Source organism: Camelina sativa, chromosome 19 (genome assembly GCF_030686135.1).
Source record: "Camelina sativa cultivar CO46 ecotype springtype chromosome 19, ASM3068613v1".
NCBI classification, from domain to species: Eukaryota; Viridiplantae; Streptophyta; class Magnoliopsida; order Brassicales; family Brassicaceae; genus Camelina; species Camelina sativa.
In genome coordinates, this window is record NC_141898.1 from 17591189 (window position 1) to 17604943 (window position 13755).

General features: G+C 40.3%; 1 protein-coding gene across 1 annotated transcript; it reads left to right on the top strand.

Annotated features, from left to right (window-relative positions):
- Positions 1 to 10783: 10783 nt before the first annotated feature.
- LOC147920721 (uncharacterized) lies at positions 10784 to 11767 on the top strand. The gene has a single exon (XM_087501197.1). The coding sequence runs from the start codon at positions 10784 to 10786 to the stop codon at positions 11765 to 11767; it is 984 nt and encodes a 327-aa protein (XP_087357323.1).
- Positions 11768 to 13755: the final 1988 nt, after the last annotated feature.

The following is a 13755-nucleotide window of genomic DNA, read 5'->3' on the forward strand; positions in this document are numbered from 1 at the left end:
TCGAAAAAACTTCCAAAAAGCAATAATATTCATTTTCATTCTCGAAACATTCTGTCTCTAAATTCTAGTTCGAAATTGAAACATTCTGTCTCTAAATTCTAGTTCGAAATTAGTACGGTGATAGGTCCCTTCGTTCAAAAAACACTTCGAGAGGAGAATTTAGTTTCGGTTCTCACACTCAGGTTCTTCGGATTTGCAACTGGTTTTACTTAACCGTTTGATCGCGACAGTCTCTCAAAATTCCTTTGTAAGTCGCAGAGAAGTTGCTTTTTCTAAGCAGATCCACTTCTGAGAAATACTGTGTAGCGGTTTCAACCTCTCTTAGGCTGAATCGAAATCTCTGGATAACTTGTTGAGCAAAGACACTGAGGTTCCTATTGTCTGAAAGTGGATCCCAACCTTTGGTATAAGAACCATTGTTCTTCCTAAAGCCTCCTCCTATGGAGTTGTTGAGACGGGTGTCCGACATTTCATAAGCGGTTCAAAGCTTCTGTTTGCGTCTACGATAATGCGTGAACAAGAGGATGCTAACAGCGGACAAGGCAATGGTCGAGACAACCTAACCGATAAGGATTGAACCTTGGTGGGATTTTGGAGGAGCATTACAGTTTGTTCCATTACAAGGTAACCGGAGATTAGCTGATTTTGGTATATCCCGGGATGGAACATCGGTCACAGTTGCACCGAATGGCTTGGGTCCAACATGAGCTGTGCCATTGCAAGATTTCAAAGAGGAGAACTCAGCTCCACATAACCCAAGTTGTTATCAAAAGCAAAACCTTCATTCAGTCTCTTTAGTACTGTCAAATTGGTGCAAAGAAAAGATAAACTACAATGAGAAACGACTTTGTCTTCTCTGCACTCAAAGACAGTGCAGCAATGGATGGACATTGGGATCATGTAGATTTTGAAACTAAGCCTACAATTGTCAACTTTATATCACGAATTTTGGGTTGGTTTTAGTAATAATGAAAATTTGGAGACAGATTTTGCGACGTTTTACACTTAAAGCACGTTGATTCATGGTTTGTTTATGGAGAACAAGATTAGAAGCTGATATCGTAGCCTCGAATAACTCTCTTCTCCCTCTTTATTTTCGCGTACTCCTCTGTCTCTTTCATTGTTCTAACACTACTTGCCTCATGGATTTAGGCTACCGGGATTACATTAAATATCATAATATTTTAAGAGGCACCTGATCATGTTGTAGTGTTGAGACTGAATATTGTAGGATCGACAATGTTTTCTCTGAAGCTAAACTGACTTAGCAATATGTTCTTTAAACTACAATTTCTTTTCTTTCTCTCGCACTAGAATAGTCTATATATTGTGATAAACTAGTGGCACTCTCTTATTATAAAATGTGTCATTTTTTAATAATATTTTAGTATATTTTTTCAATTGATTTTTTTTTTCTTTTAATTACTAAGAGGTTCCAGGCCTCTCAGGCCATAAACCAGATCATTTTATATGGTCTCTTTCCAAGCGTCGTTTTTCTAACCGGCGACCTCTAGACTTTACCAGAGAGTTTTTACCAGTTGAGTTATCAACATTTGGTTTTTTTCAATTCATTTTATATGACACATTATATTATTTCTTGCGATATGTGTCATTTTTTCTTTAATATTTTAGGGTATTTTTAAAAATTAACTTTATATGACATACATTATATTAACTCTCTTATTACAACACGTGTCATTTTCTTTATAATATTTTGGTATATTTTTTTCAATTGATTGTATATGACATATATTATATTATTTATTGCGACATGTGTCATTTTTTTTAGTATTTTAGTGTATTTTTTTCAATTTAATTTATATGATATACATTATATTATTTATATTTATATTTAGGACAAAATCTAATTTGATAGTATAGATTATAAGATGTTCAACTTATTTTTAATTTGTGTAGCATTTTTTTCTGCCCAAAATAAGGATTTTCTCTTCTATTTCTTTACTTTAATAGAAATAACTAACATGATATGATTATTACATAATTTTGAAATTTGATTTTAATTAAAATAAACTAAAGTATATTTTAATACTAGATAAGGCCCGCACAATGTGCAGGTTTAAAAATTGTTGAAAAAAATAAATACTAAATCTTAAATAATTTTTTTAAAATATATAAAGAAATTTTATTTCCTAAAATAAATATACAAATAATTTAAGTTAGCGAATATTTGTATTTACCTTCATACATTTATTTATATTTATATATTTTTAATAAATTATAACAATTATTACAATTATTTAAAGCTAAATTATATCCCACTAAAACGTTTGCCAAATATTTATCATTACAGATATTATTATTGTGAAATTTCAAAAATGTTTCACAACTTATTCTCAAAATATTTTACATGCAACAAATTCATCAAAGCAACATTTAATAAGTAACCACATATAATTTTACTCTATGTTTTACCATTGAAAATATGTTCTTATACCCAAAATTATATTATTGTTAAAGTATGCTCTTTATTACCACCTATAAAATATCTTCTAAACAAATTAAACAAATTTTATGTTCTTATAATTACTAAATTTGTTTTGTGACATAGTTTCTTTAACCATGAAGTTGCTTTTACTCCAAAGATATTGGATGAACAACAGGTGAAAATTATCTACTCGATTACAATGATTTTATGACTAACCCAATAAAAGTTGAGAAATTAAAAGAAATTTAATATAATATAATAAAAATAAAAATTTGAAAATTATAATCATGATGGTATATATAAGTCTTAGATAATTCAAATATACAAAATAGAAACTTTATATACAATCCAAAACATGACATATGTCATAATCACGTTAAAGAGCAACGACCTATTTACTCTTCAGAAGTATCCAATTATACCAAAACAACTTAAAGTTATGACCTCATCTCAAATATTCTCGAATCATAAATTCTCAACTTATTTTTACCCGAATCAAAAGTTCTCATATATTTCTCCATATACCTGGTTTAAACGGTTTACGAACCTAATACGATAGAAAACCATATAAATCCAGTTAGAAACCAATTTTAAAATGCTATACCATTCCAACTTCCCAAATTTGAAACTGCTTCTCAATAACTCGATCAAGCAGCTCTTGTTTCAGTACCGGAATCATCAACATTATTTAGAAAAGAAAACTCTAAATTTTGACCAGATACATCAACCACCGACTTATCTTCCAAACTTATAATGCTACTAACTGTAGAATAACTTTTGGAACCTCCATCAGTGTCTCCATCCTCGATTAAATTAGAGGGCATTATATACTTCGATTTCATTTCATTGCATCTGATAGCTTCTATCGAAAAACCCGCACGAATCAAAGATCCACACAATAGATTGGCAAAATTATATCAGAAAAAAAAAATCAAAGATCAAAGTTTTTGATATAAACATGTAATGTTATGTAGATATAATGTTATTTTCTTAATTAGCTGTCTTATTATGTTTCAAAAACAATAATTCTTTTGATATAACTTACGTTATTCTTTTTAAATTTGTTATTCACTATTTATTTATTAATAATAATATACATCTTAGTGAATTAATTTTTTGTTTATACATGTCAAAATCTTATTGAGGAATCACGTATAATATAATTAGCGTACAATGGAAAATAGATTAGTTTTATTATTATTTTTTATTTAGAAATTTTTTTAGATATAAACATGTAAATTTTATTTAGATTTAATGTTATTTTCTTAATTAGCTGTTTTGAAAAATAATAATTTTTGACACGTGTCATTATCTCATCAGTATACTTGACATGTGGCTAATTTGAAAACCCAACTTTATATAATAAAATTTTTAATATAATAAAAACATTAGTTCAAACTTCAGTTCAAGCTTTTTTCCTAAGACTGCCAATTGGTTCTTCATGATTATCATTTTTTTCGTATGTACCTTAACAAATCTTGTTGCAGTACTTAGTGTCCAAAATTGGCTAACCGTAGAGACCTAATTTTTTTTTTGTGCAAACAAAGACATAAAATTTAATGTGTTAGGTTATATAGTATAATTATACGACCAAATATGGATGAAACATGTAGTATATTTATTTTACTATGTAGTTGTTGAGAATCTTTGTAACAATGAAACTTTGATATGGATGGCACATAGTATATTTATTTTAGTTGTTTTTTTTAATATAATAAGATTACAATTATATTATGTTTTTTACCAAGGTTGAAAAATGTGATTTATGATTGTTAAAATTGATATGTGTCACGATTTGATGAGTTTCTAACTTTGATATTTAATCATTAAAATTGACACGTGTCATGATCTGGTGAGTTTTTAAGTTTGATCTCTAATCATTAAAATTAACACGTGTCACGATCTGGTGAGTTACTAACTTTGAGAACCAATGTTTATATAATAAGATGTATATAATTTGCTTTGCTTGGAACTCATATAATATATTATTAGTTATTGTAACTATTTATATTTGAAAAATAATAAATGTATTTATTTATGAACCTTCTCACATATTTTATTAAATTTCATATTCCATCACATATTTTGTAACTCTCATATTAATTTGATTATGTTGAAATTCATATCATATATGAGAGTTGATTGCATATTAATTCTTTAAAATGTAACAACTGATTGCATATTAATTATTTAAAATAATAATATTTTTTCTTTAATAATAATAAAGTAAGGTTCTATTTTGACAAACTGTAATAAGTTGTCATGTCACACTTTCTTACTACAACAGGTGTCATTTTCTTTACAATATTTTTATATTTTTTTTCAATTGATTTTATATGATATACATTATATTATTTACTGCGATATGTGTCATTTTTCTTTAATATTTTAGTGTACTTGGTCATCGGCTGTGCAATACTCGCAAAAACCAGAACGAATCTCCTGTAGTAGCCCGCCAACTCCAGGAAACTCCTGATCTCAGTGGCACTCTGCAGTCTCGGCCACTCCCTGATGGCTTTAATCTTCTCTGGGTTCACTAAAACCCCTCCGATGAAACAATATGACTAGAACCCCATCTCCTGCTGCTAGAAACTGCACTTACTCAACTTAGAAAACAACTTCTGCTCCCGCAGCTTCTCCAGAACTGCTCTCAGATGAACTGCATGCTCCTCAGGACTCTTGGAATATACCAGGATATCGTCGATGAAAATGATGACAGATACGTTCATAAACTTTTGAAACATGCTGTTCATCAATCTCATAAACGTTGCGGGCGCGTTCGTCAAACCGAACAGCATCACCACGAACTCATAATGCCCATATCTCGACCTGAAGGCAGTCTTCCTCACATCTTCCTCATGTATCGGGATCTGATGGTAACCCGATGCCAAATCGATCTTGGAGAACCAAGTAGTACCCCTCAACTGATCCAACAACTCATCAATTCTTGGGAGAGGGTACTTATTCTTCATAGTGATCCGGTTCAGACTCCGATAGTCGATACACAAGCAGAAACTCCCATCTTTCTGCTTGACAAAACATCACAGGTGCTCCCTATGGTGAATAACTAGGACAGATGAAACCTTTGCTCAGCAAATTCTCCAGCTTCTTCTTCAGCTCTGCCATCTCTGCTGAAGCCATCATGAAGGGCGCCTTGGACAACAGCATTGTCCCTGGTTCCAACTCAATCGTGAATGGGTCAGACCGAGATGGTGGTAACCCCTGCAACAAATAGAACACATCCTCAAACTCCCCACCACCCAAATACCTCCAACAGAAGACTGCCCTACTATCTCCAGCATTGAAATCGTAACCAGATAAGCCTCACGCCCCTTCTCGATCATCTTTCCGGCATGTATGACCGAGATCACGAGACTCTTCTAAGTTGGTCTCCCCCCTCGAAAATCACACTTTCCTTCGGGACGCTCGAATACCATTCTACCCCTATAGTAGTCCAGATGTACCATGTGACGATGCAGCCAATCCATCCCTAGGATGACATCATACAACTCAACAGGACTGATAATCAAATCTGTCGGCCTCGACTTCCCCATGATCTGAATATCCATGTCCCTCGCCCGTCCAAGGACTTTTAGGAGCTTGCCTCCTGCAACCCTGACAACTCCCGATCTCTCAATGGAAACTCCTCTAATATTGGCGTTCTCAACGCACTCTGGGGTAATGAAGCAATGGATTGCTCCAGAATCAAACAAGACATGGGACATAAACCCTCCCACCGACAAGGTCCCTACACAAACCTCATGTAAAAAACATTAGATCTGAACTACTGAATTGACCAAGTCTGATTCTTAGAAGTTATACATGTGATCGATCCGACACTGGTGCCACTGGTCTCCACGGTCGAGTACAACCGCGTCGTCGGCTCGATCCGCCCCACCGGCTACACACCCAGCTGCACTCTTGGCTGCCCTCTAGCCTGCACCGCCGCTACTTCCATCTGCTGCAACATGGGGACACGAGGTTTGATATGCCCCATCTCCCTGCAGTGGTAAGATACTTGGGTATCCGCCCGATGCTCTGTCACTGCCCGCTGCTTAACCCTCTATGGAAATTTGACCACTTTGTGATCCGTGCTATCGCACCCGTAGCATCCCGCACTACTCGGTCTCTGAGTAGCTTTCCACTTCCTCTTGGTTCTCTGCACAGGCTTGCTGTCCTTGCCGGAACCACCAGGAAACTGACCCTTCGTAGACTAAATCGCCAGACTAGCTGTCATCACATAAGCTCTCATGTCCTCCTTTATCTCATCCGCGAACTCAACCAAATCCGATCTGGAGGCATAAATACACCCTCTCAAATGGACCCGCAATTCATCCTGAAGCACCCTCAAAGACCTCAGGATATGTGACTCCTTGGCCCCTATACACCGGAAGCCGACTAAAACTCCATTTCCAGCTCACGAACCGACCGAGACCCCTGCATAAGCTGCATGAACTGTACCCCATCCGATCTAGTGCCTCGAGGGTGTATCGCCTCAACCGCCACCTCTCAGTGGATCCCATGTCCATTCCCAGTCCATGGGTCCACCTTCCTTAATGGACTTCACGTCTTCTCACTAGGACCGTGAGTCCATCCATATCTGATATCAGTTTGCTACATCGGTGAGGTTTTAAAGACTTGTTATTGTCCCTACAAATCTTCACATGATATTTTCCTGTGTTTTATCTTCACTCGCATAGTTTCGACAATCACTTCCCAGAAGGTCACCCATATTGAGACTACTCCAGGATAAGCACGTTTAACTGTGCAGTTCTCTCAGGATCATATACTGAAAAGATAAGTGCACTTTGGTGACATAGGTGGCCAAATTAATTCTTTTAAACCTCTCCGGAAACCAAGGTGTCACAATTCACCCCACTAATAGATCGCAATGTCCTCGTTGCGCACCAAGACCGTCACCCCCGATGGTGTGCGCCCACTCGAATCCACACTCGTCTTGGTTCAGCTCTGATACCACTTGTAACTCCATGACCGCCACTTTTCTGTGGACCCCATATCCACTTCTAGTCCATGGGCCCACCTTCTTTAATGGGCCTCACGTCCTCTCACTAGGCCCATGAGCCCATCCATATCCGAAGATTGGCTACGTCTGGGAGGATTTAAAGACTTGTTACCGTCCCCGTCCCTACAAATCACCACATGATCGTTCTATGTATTTTGTCCTCACTCGCACAGTTCCGACAGTCATTTCCCAGAAGGTCACCCATCCTGAGACTACTCAAGCATAAGCATGCTTAATTGTGGAGTTCTCTCAGGACCCTTGACTGAAAAGATAAGTGCACTTTTGTAACATAGGTGGCCAAATCAATGCTTTTAAACCTCTTCGTAAACTGAGGTGTCACACCGGGGAAAGTAGTTGCGGTTGAACTGCTCCGCAAAGTCAGCCCAAGTGATGTCCCTTTGCACTCTCCTGGCAGTCACCGATCTCCAACACACATAAGCATTTTCTGCCAGGTGATGGACCCCTATGTCCACCCGATACTCCTCAGGACACTTGAGAGACTAAAAGTTGCATTCCAGCCTCGTCCTCCAAGCATCAGCCACTGTAGGGTCGGTATCGCCTGAGAACCACATCATACCGATCCTACCCATCTCCCGTAGCATAACGACATACTAAGAGTGAACACCTGCTCCAGCATCCCTCGGCTGCAGCACCTCCACCACAACTGGTGGCACCACTTGAGCTTGCACCAGGACGGCTCCCGCTAACCGCTCTAACACCTGTGTCAACAAGTCCGCAATACAATCATCTCGACCAGGGGTTCCACCTGCTGCGACCCTCACACCTGGAAGCCCAACATCACCGGCAAACCCGGCACCGACACCGCCCCCACCAAATCCAGCGGCTCTTACGGCCCCCATCGATACCACTACCAGCCACACCCAATAATCCCTCCTGAAACACCTGTGAGTCGCTGATGCCCTCCGTTGACACACTCTGGTCCACAGTCTCTTTGACAACTGGGCCTCTGCTCCTACCATGACCACGACCGCGTCCACGACCTTGTCCACGACAAGCAACAACTCTGCCTCTAACCATCTGTATCACCAAGAACAAAAAGGTAAGTAAACAAAAACGATCCTAGCTACACAAGGAACACAACTTACCGTGGAATCACTTGAAGGCTCGAAGAGGATGTTCTTGGACCCCATGCCACACACAATTGACTAAATCAAATAATCAACTCTAGCATGAAACCCCAAACATCAACAACAAAAGCTACAGTGAACCCTAGATCTAGAAACGTAATGGCTCTGATACCATACCCACTAAAAACCTAGCATCAATCAACAACAGTGGATAACCAAAAGAATACCATTATACCAATAAAATTCCAACAATGAATAACCAATAAACCAAATTAGTCAATAACCAAAATCCAACATCCTACAATGTTCTATTGACTCAACTCTAGCAACCTAACCATTGCTAGTTAACAATCAATCAAGCCTCTATAACATCCTCCTCTTCATCGCCCTGATTCCACGATCACACTTTGCCTTTACTACGCCACAATACAAAATAGAGGCGTAAGTATTACCAGAAATATATAGTGAGGCAGTCCTTCCATCTACTAGGCTATACACACAAGCAATAAGAAATCCAAGCACCAAATGACAATAGCAATATAAAAAAATTCAATCAAACCACAAATGACACACGCTTTGTGTCGACCGATGCCGCTCTCCTTGCATCAAACGATGCAACTCTCCAAATCCCTAGCTGTGTCGACTGATGCACACCCTTGCATCGACTGATGCATCGCCTCGACTGCTCGCGAATCCTCACGACTGCATCGACCGTGCACACCTTACATCGACCAATGCAGCTGCCCTAGCGACAGTTTCAGACACCGTCATCGACCGAGAATCCTCCTCCAACATCAGCAAATGACCGACAACACATCCACAAGCAAAACCAGTCATAGAGAAACACGAAAATCATAACAAATATGCAAAATCATCCCAAAATCACAGAGAAACACAAAGAACTCCGAGATCCCATGCTCAGATAAGCCATTGTCATACACTCATCTTGAGTATGACAAAAATCGGTGAAGACCAACGAGAAACAAGCTTCCCACGACTCCTACTCGACACCCATGCTCAGATCTCCTTGTTCACTCTCCAAGAACGCCAAAAATAACCTAGAAAGCTCCTAAAACTCACAGAAAACTCAGAAACGTTTCTAAATCTTTATGGATACAAAGAACGGCCAAACCCCATCACTTGTCGACTTCTCTCCATTAAATGCCCGACCCAAGGGTTTTCCAAAAGCAAAACGCAACAAAAACAAGTGTTTAACTTAATCGCTCTGCACAAACCAACACTTGCATCGATCGATGCATACCCCGCATCGATCGGTGCATCCCCTAAACCGGGATTCTGATTGGAGGGCATTACATCTTTATATGACATACATTATGTTAACTCTCTTATTACAACATGTGTCATTTTCTTTATAATATTTTAATATATTTTTTTCAATCGATTTTATATTACTATAGAAAGCCATACATGTGACATACATTATATAACCATAAAAAGCTATTGATGTTCTTTCGCCTGCTTCAATTTTCCACCTATGCAAATTTTCTAGAAGAGTCGTGGCTCCCAAAGCTCCACAAGAGGAACCATCCAATTCACTGTTTAAAACATATTCGGTATACTTTCAACCTTTTGAGATGTGCAGTATTCGGCCAATTTGGCAATCTTCCTGATGCTCTCAATGGTTTCTTCTTCCCTTGCTATGGTACCATCAATCAACGTCAAGAACATTGTCTCTTTTATCTTAGGATGTAACCGCATGACCACATTTTGTTCCTAATCTCTCAATGTATCGTCATTTTCTTTTATATTAGGATGTAACCGCATGACCACATTTTCTTCATGTAACCGCATAAACATCCGCCTTTTTGTAACCCTCTTCGTACCTATAAATATAATTTCAAAAATTATTAAATTTGCACCAACTTACCATATGTGGATCAATATAACCAAAGGTCCTGACCACTGTTGCTATCTCAACTGAGTTTATTCCCTCGGGTATGAGCTTCATACAACCAAAATCAGAGATCTTCGCTCTCATGCCATCTCCTATAAGTATGTTTGAAGGCTTTAAGTCTCTATGGATATAATTTTTTCTGGCTAGCCATGTAGATACTGAATTCCCCGTGCGATAGCCAATGCTATAAATATCTTCTGATTCCATGTCAAAGGGGTATAACCACGATACTGCCTCTGTGCAGTCTGTTCACTCTCCTCTCTACTCTCTGGCCTCTTCGTCTTCCTCTCCATCAACTTCGAAACTAAAGCATGTCTCACCGGTTTTCGCACACGGAAAAAGGTAAATGGGTGGCGGGCTCTCTCCGAGTCCAAAGAAGATCCCCGGTAAGAATCCCGACAAGAGATACCTTGGCTCTGGCAGCAGAAAACAACCTTACCCTGCTCGGCCGGGTAACAAACCCACGGTTCCAAAAAGCCAAGGACATTGTGGAGCATATGCCGCAGATCTGGAATCTAACAAACCGAGTCTCCGGGAGAGCCCTAGGCAAGGAACTTTTCCAGTTTCGCTTTGAATCAGAGACAGACCTAAAAACAGTCATGTCTAACTCCCCCTACCAGTTCAAAAAATGGATGCTCATCCTTCATCCGTGGGAACCCATTATCTCTGCCTCCTTCCCCAATTCTATCGAGTTCTTGATTACTATCCATAAGCTGCCTGCCCTCCTTTGGGATAGTCAGACAGTCCGCAATATTGGACAGGAGGTTGGACGAATCGTAGCACAAGATGCTACTCAAGGTCGGGTCAAAGTTGTAGTCAATGGTCTTCTACCTTTGGAACGAGAGGTTTCTATTCGTTTACCCTCCGGGGAAATTGCGACGGTGGAACTAGAATACGAGAATCTGGGAAAACACTACTTCCACTGTGTATCCTTGTCCCATGAGCAAAAGGAATGTTCTCTCCTCCGGAAAACAGACACGAAGATAACAGACAATGTTCCCCACGACTCAAGTAACCCTACGGAAGTAAACCAAAGAAACACGCTCTCTTCCTTGATAGCCATGCGTCAACGCTCACACCAACGGTGGGAACTAAACCATAAACGTCGTATCCCTCTTGACAGACAAAAAGAGGCCAACAGAATTCAAGCCCTCGACATCCTAAATGCACCACCACCAAGAGACAAATCGGCAGAGCTGGACCCCACCCAGATGTTACCCCCACACAGGGAACAGAGACTAAGGGAACTCACCAAGGAGAGCCTCTCGGGAGAGATCACAGGAACCACCTCCTGAGAGAAGGCCCAAATCTCATCACGATGATCAAGTACACTCTAACGGACATTCACACTCTAGTTCCCAACGAGTCCACCCACAACGCCTCTCCCAAATTATCACCAGTAGGCATAAGCCACCACAAAACCCTCCGAGGGAACCCATGATCCTCCTATCACCAAGGGAAAATCACTCGTTAACACCAGCGGAGGTCTCCCCACCAACACAATTGCGTAGACCAGCACTTGAGAGACTCTCTCAACCGGACTGCACAATATCTCCTTCCCAAGGAAGAGGAGGAAATCTTAGTTTGGGACACCTCTAAGATGTGTCAATACAATGTGCGGATGGGGACCCTCACGCTAACCCGTTTCACGTTTACCCCCAACAAAGCTTCTTCTCCCCTAGAGAGAGCCAACCTCTCCTACCTGCAGTCAACGCTCCTCTACTGCATCAAAATGAAAGCAGCCACCAGGAGATTGAACAATGCTGAATCAACACCTCTCTGCGCTTAGGACCATTGCCAGCTGCTTCACCTGAGGTGTCCCTTCCACGTAGGGCGAGAAGAAAACAAAAACAAAAATCTCAACCCGCCAATGATTTTACAGGACCCTCTACCTCCAAGACAGCACCAGCAAAGAACCCCTCTCGGAAAACCATGGCAAGACAAACCCCCAAGAGGAAAATCCAGAAGAAAGCACCCCTCAGCCGCAACAGAGTAGCTAGCAGTCCACTAGAAGGAGTTAATCTCCGCAAACGTAACACACCCAAAGCCAGGGCTGCTCCAAATAGGCGACTGTGCCTGGATCCATCCCCTCTAGTCCAGGAACCAAATATATCAACCCGGGGAGCCTCAACAACCCCAACGATGGTATTAACCCCAGGTGCATCCTCTGGAATGGTGGATTTTCGGTATCCACCAGGTCCGTTTCCTTAGTCGTAGCGCGCTGGAGCTGTCAAGGAGTGGGGAACACCTTCACAGTTCATCGCTTAAGGGAGATTAGACTCAGTCTGTTCCCGGATGTAATGTTCCTCATGGAAACAAAAAACAAAGACGACTACATTTCCAAAGTTCGTCAATGGTTAGGTTATGAGAACTCCTTTACCGTTCCTCCCCAAGGTCTAAGTGGCGGTTTGGTTCTGTTCTAGAAAGGCGATGTTGAGTTGGAGGTCATAAGCTCCTCTCCCAACCTCATAGATACCAAAATCAACCATAGAGGGACCCCTGTCTGGATGACCTTTGTGTATGGACCCCCAAACTGTGAAAACAGAGCAGAATTTTGGTCACTCCTTTTGGTTGTAGGCGAATCCAGAACCTCAACATGGTGCTTAACAGGAGATTTCAATGACATACTCAACAACTCTGAGAAAATAGGGGGTCCCCCACGACATGAAGGCTCCTTCTTACACTTTCGAAGTTTTATCTCGCAAACAGGACTTTAAGACGTCAAACACGCTCGTAATATCCTGTCCTGGAGAGGAATGAGATACGATCACTTTGTCCGCTCCCGACTAGATCGCACCATTAGCAATGCAGCCTGGACAGAGAAATATCCTTCGGGATGGTGCTCTTACCTCAGGTATGAAGGGTCTGAGCACAAACCGCTTGTTACTTTCCTAGATACCTCCAGGAAAAAGAGGAAGGGTGTTTTCCGGTTCAATAGGCGCCTCCAAAGCAATCCTGATATTCGAGCCCTGATAAAGGATGTAGTGGAATGACAACTCTCTCACTACTTTCCTCGCAAAAACAAGTGCCTATAGGCACTGTCTGGTACAATGGTCAAGAGAGAAACAAGCCAATAGCGCCCTGCTCATCATAGAGTTGCAGGAAACTTTGGAGGCGGCCCTTTCAGCACCTTCACCTGATACGAAGCTAATCACTTGCACCACAGCAAAGTTGGAAGCGGAATATAAAGCAGAGGAGCTGTATTGGAGACAGAGATCAAGAATTCTATGGCTACAGAGTGGTGATAGAAACACAGGGTTCTTTCACGCCTCCACTAGGGATC

What these genes read in the sequence shown, in the direction of transcription:
- LOC147920721 (XM_087501197.1), top strand. Translation starts at nt 10,784, where the DNA reads ATGTCTCACCGGTTTTCGCACACGGAAAAAGGTAAATGGGTGGCGGGC.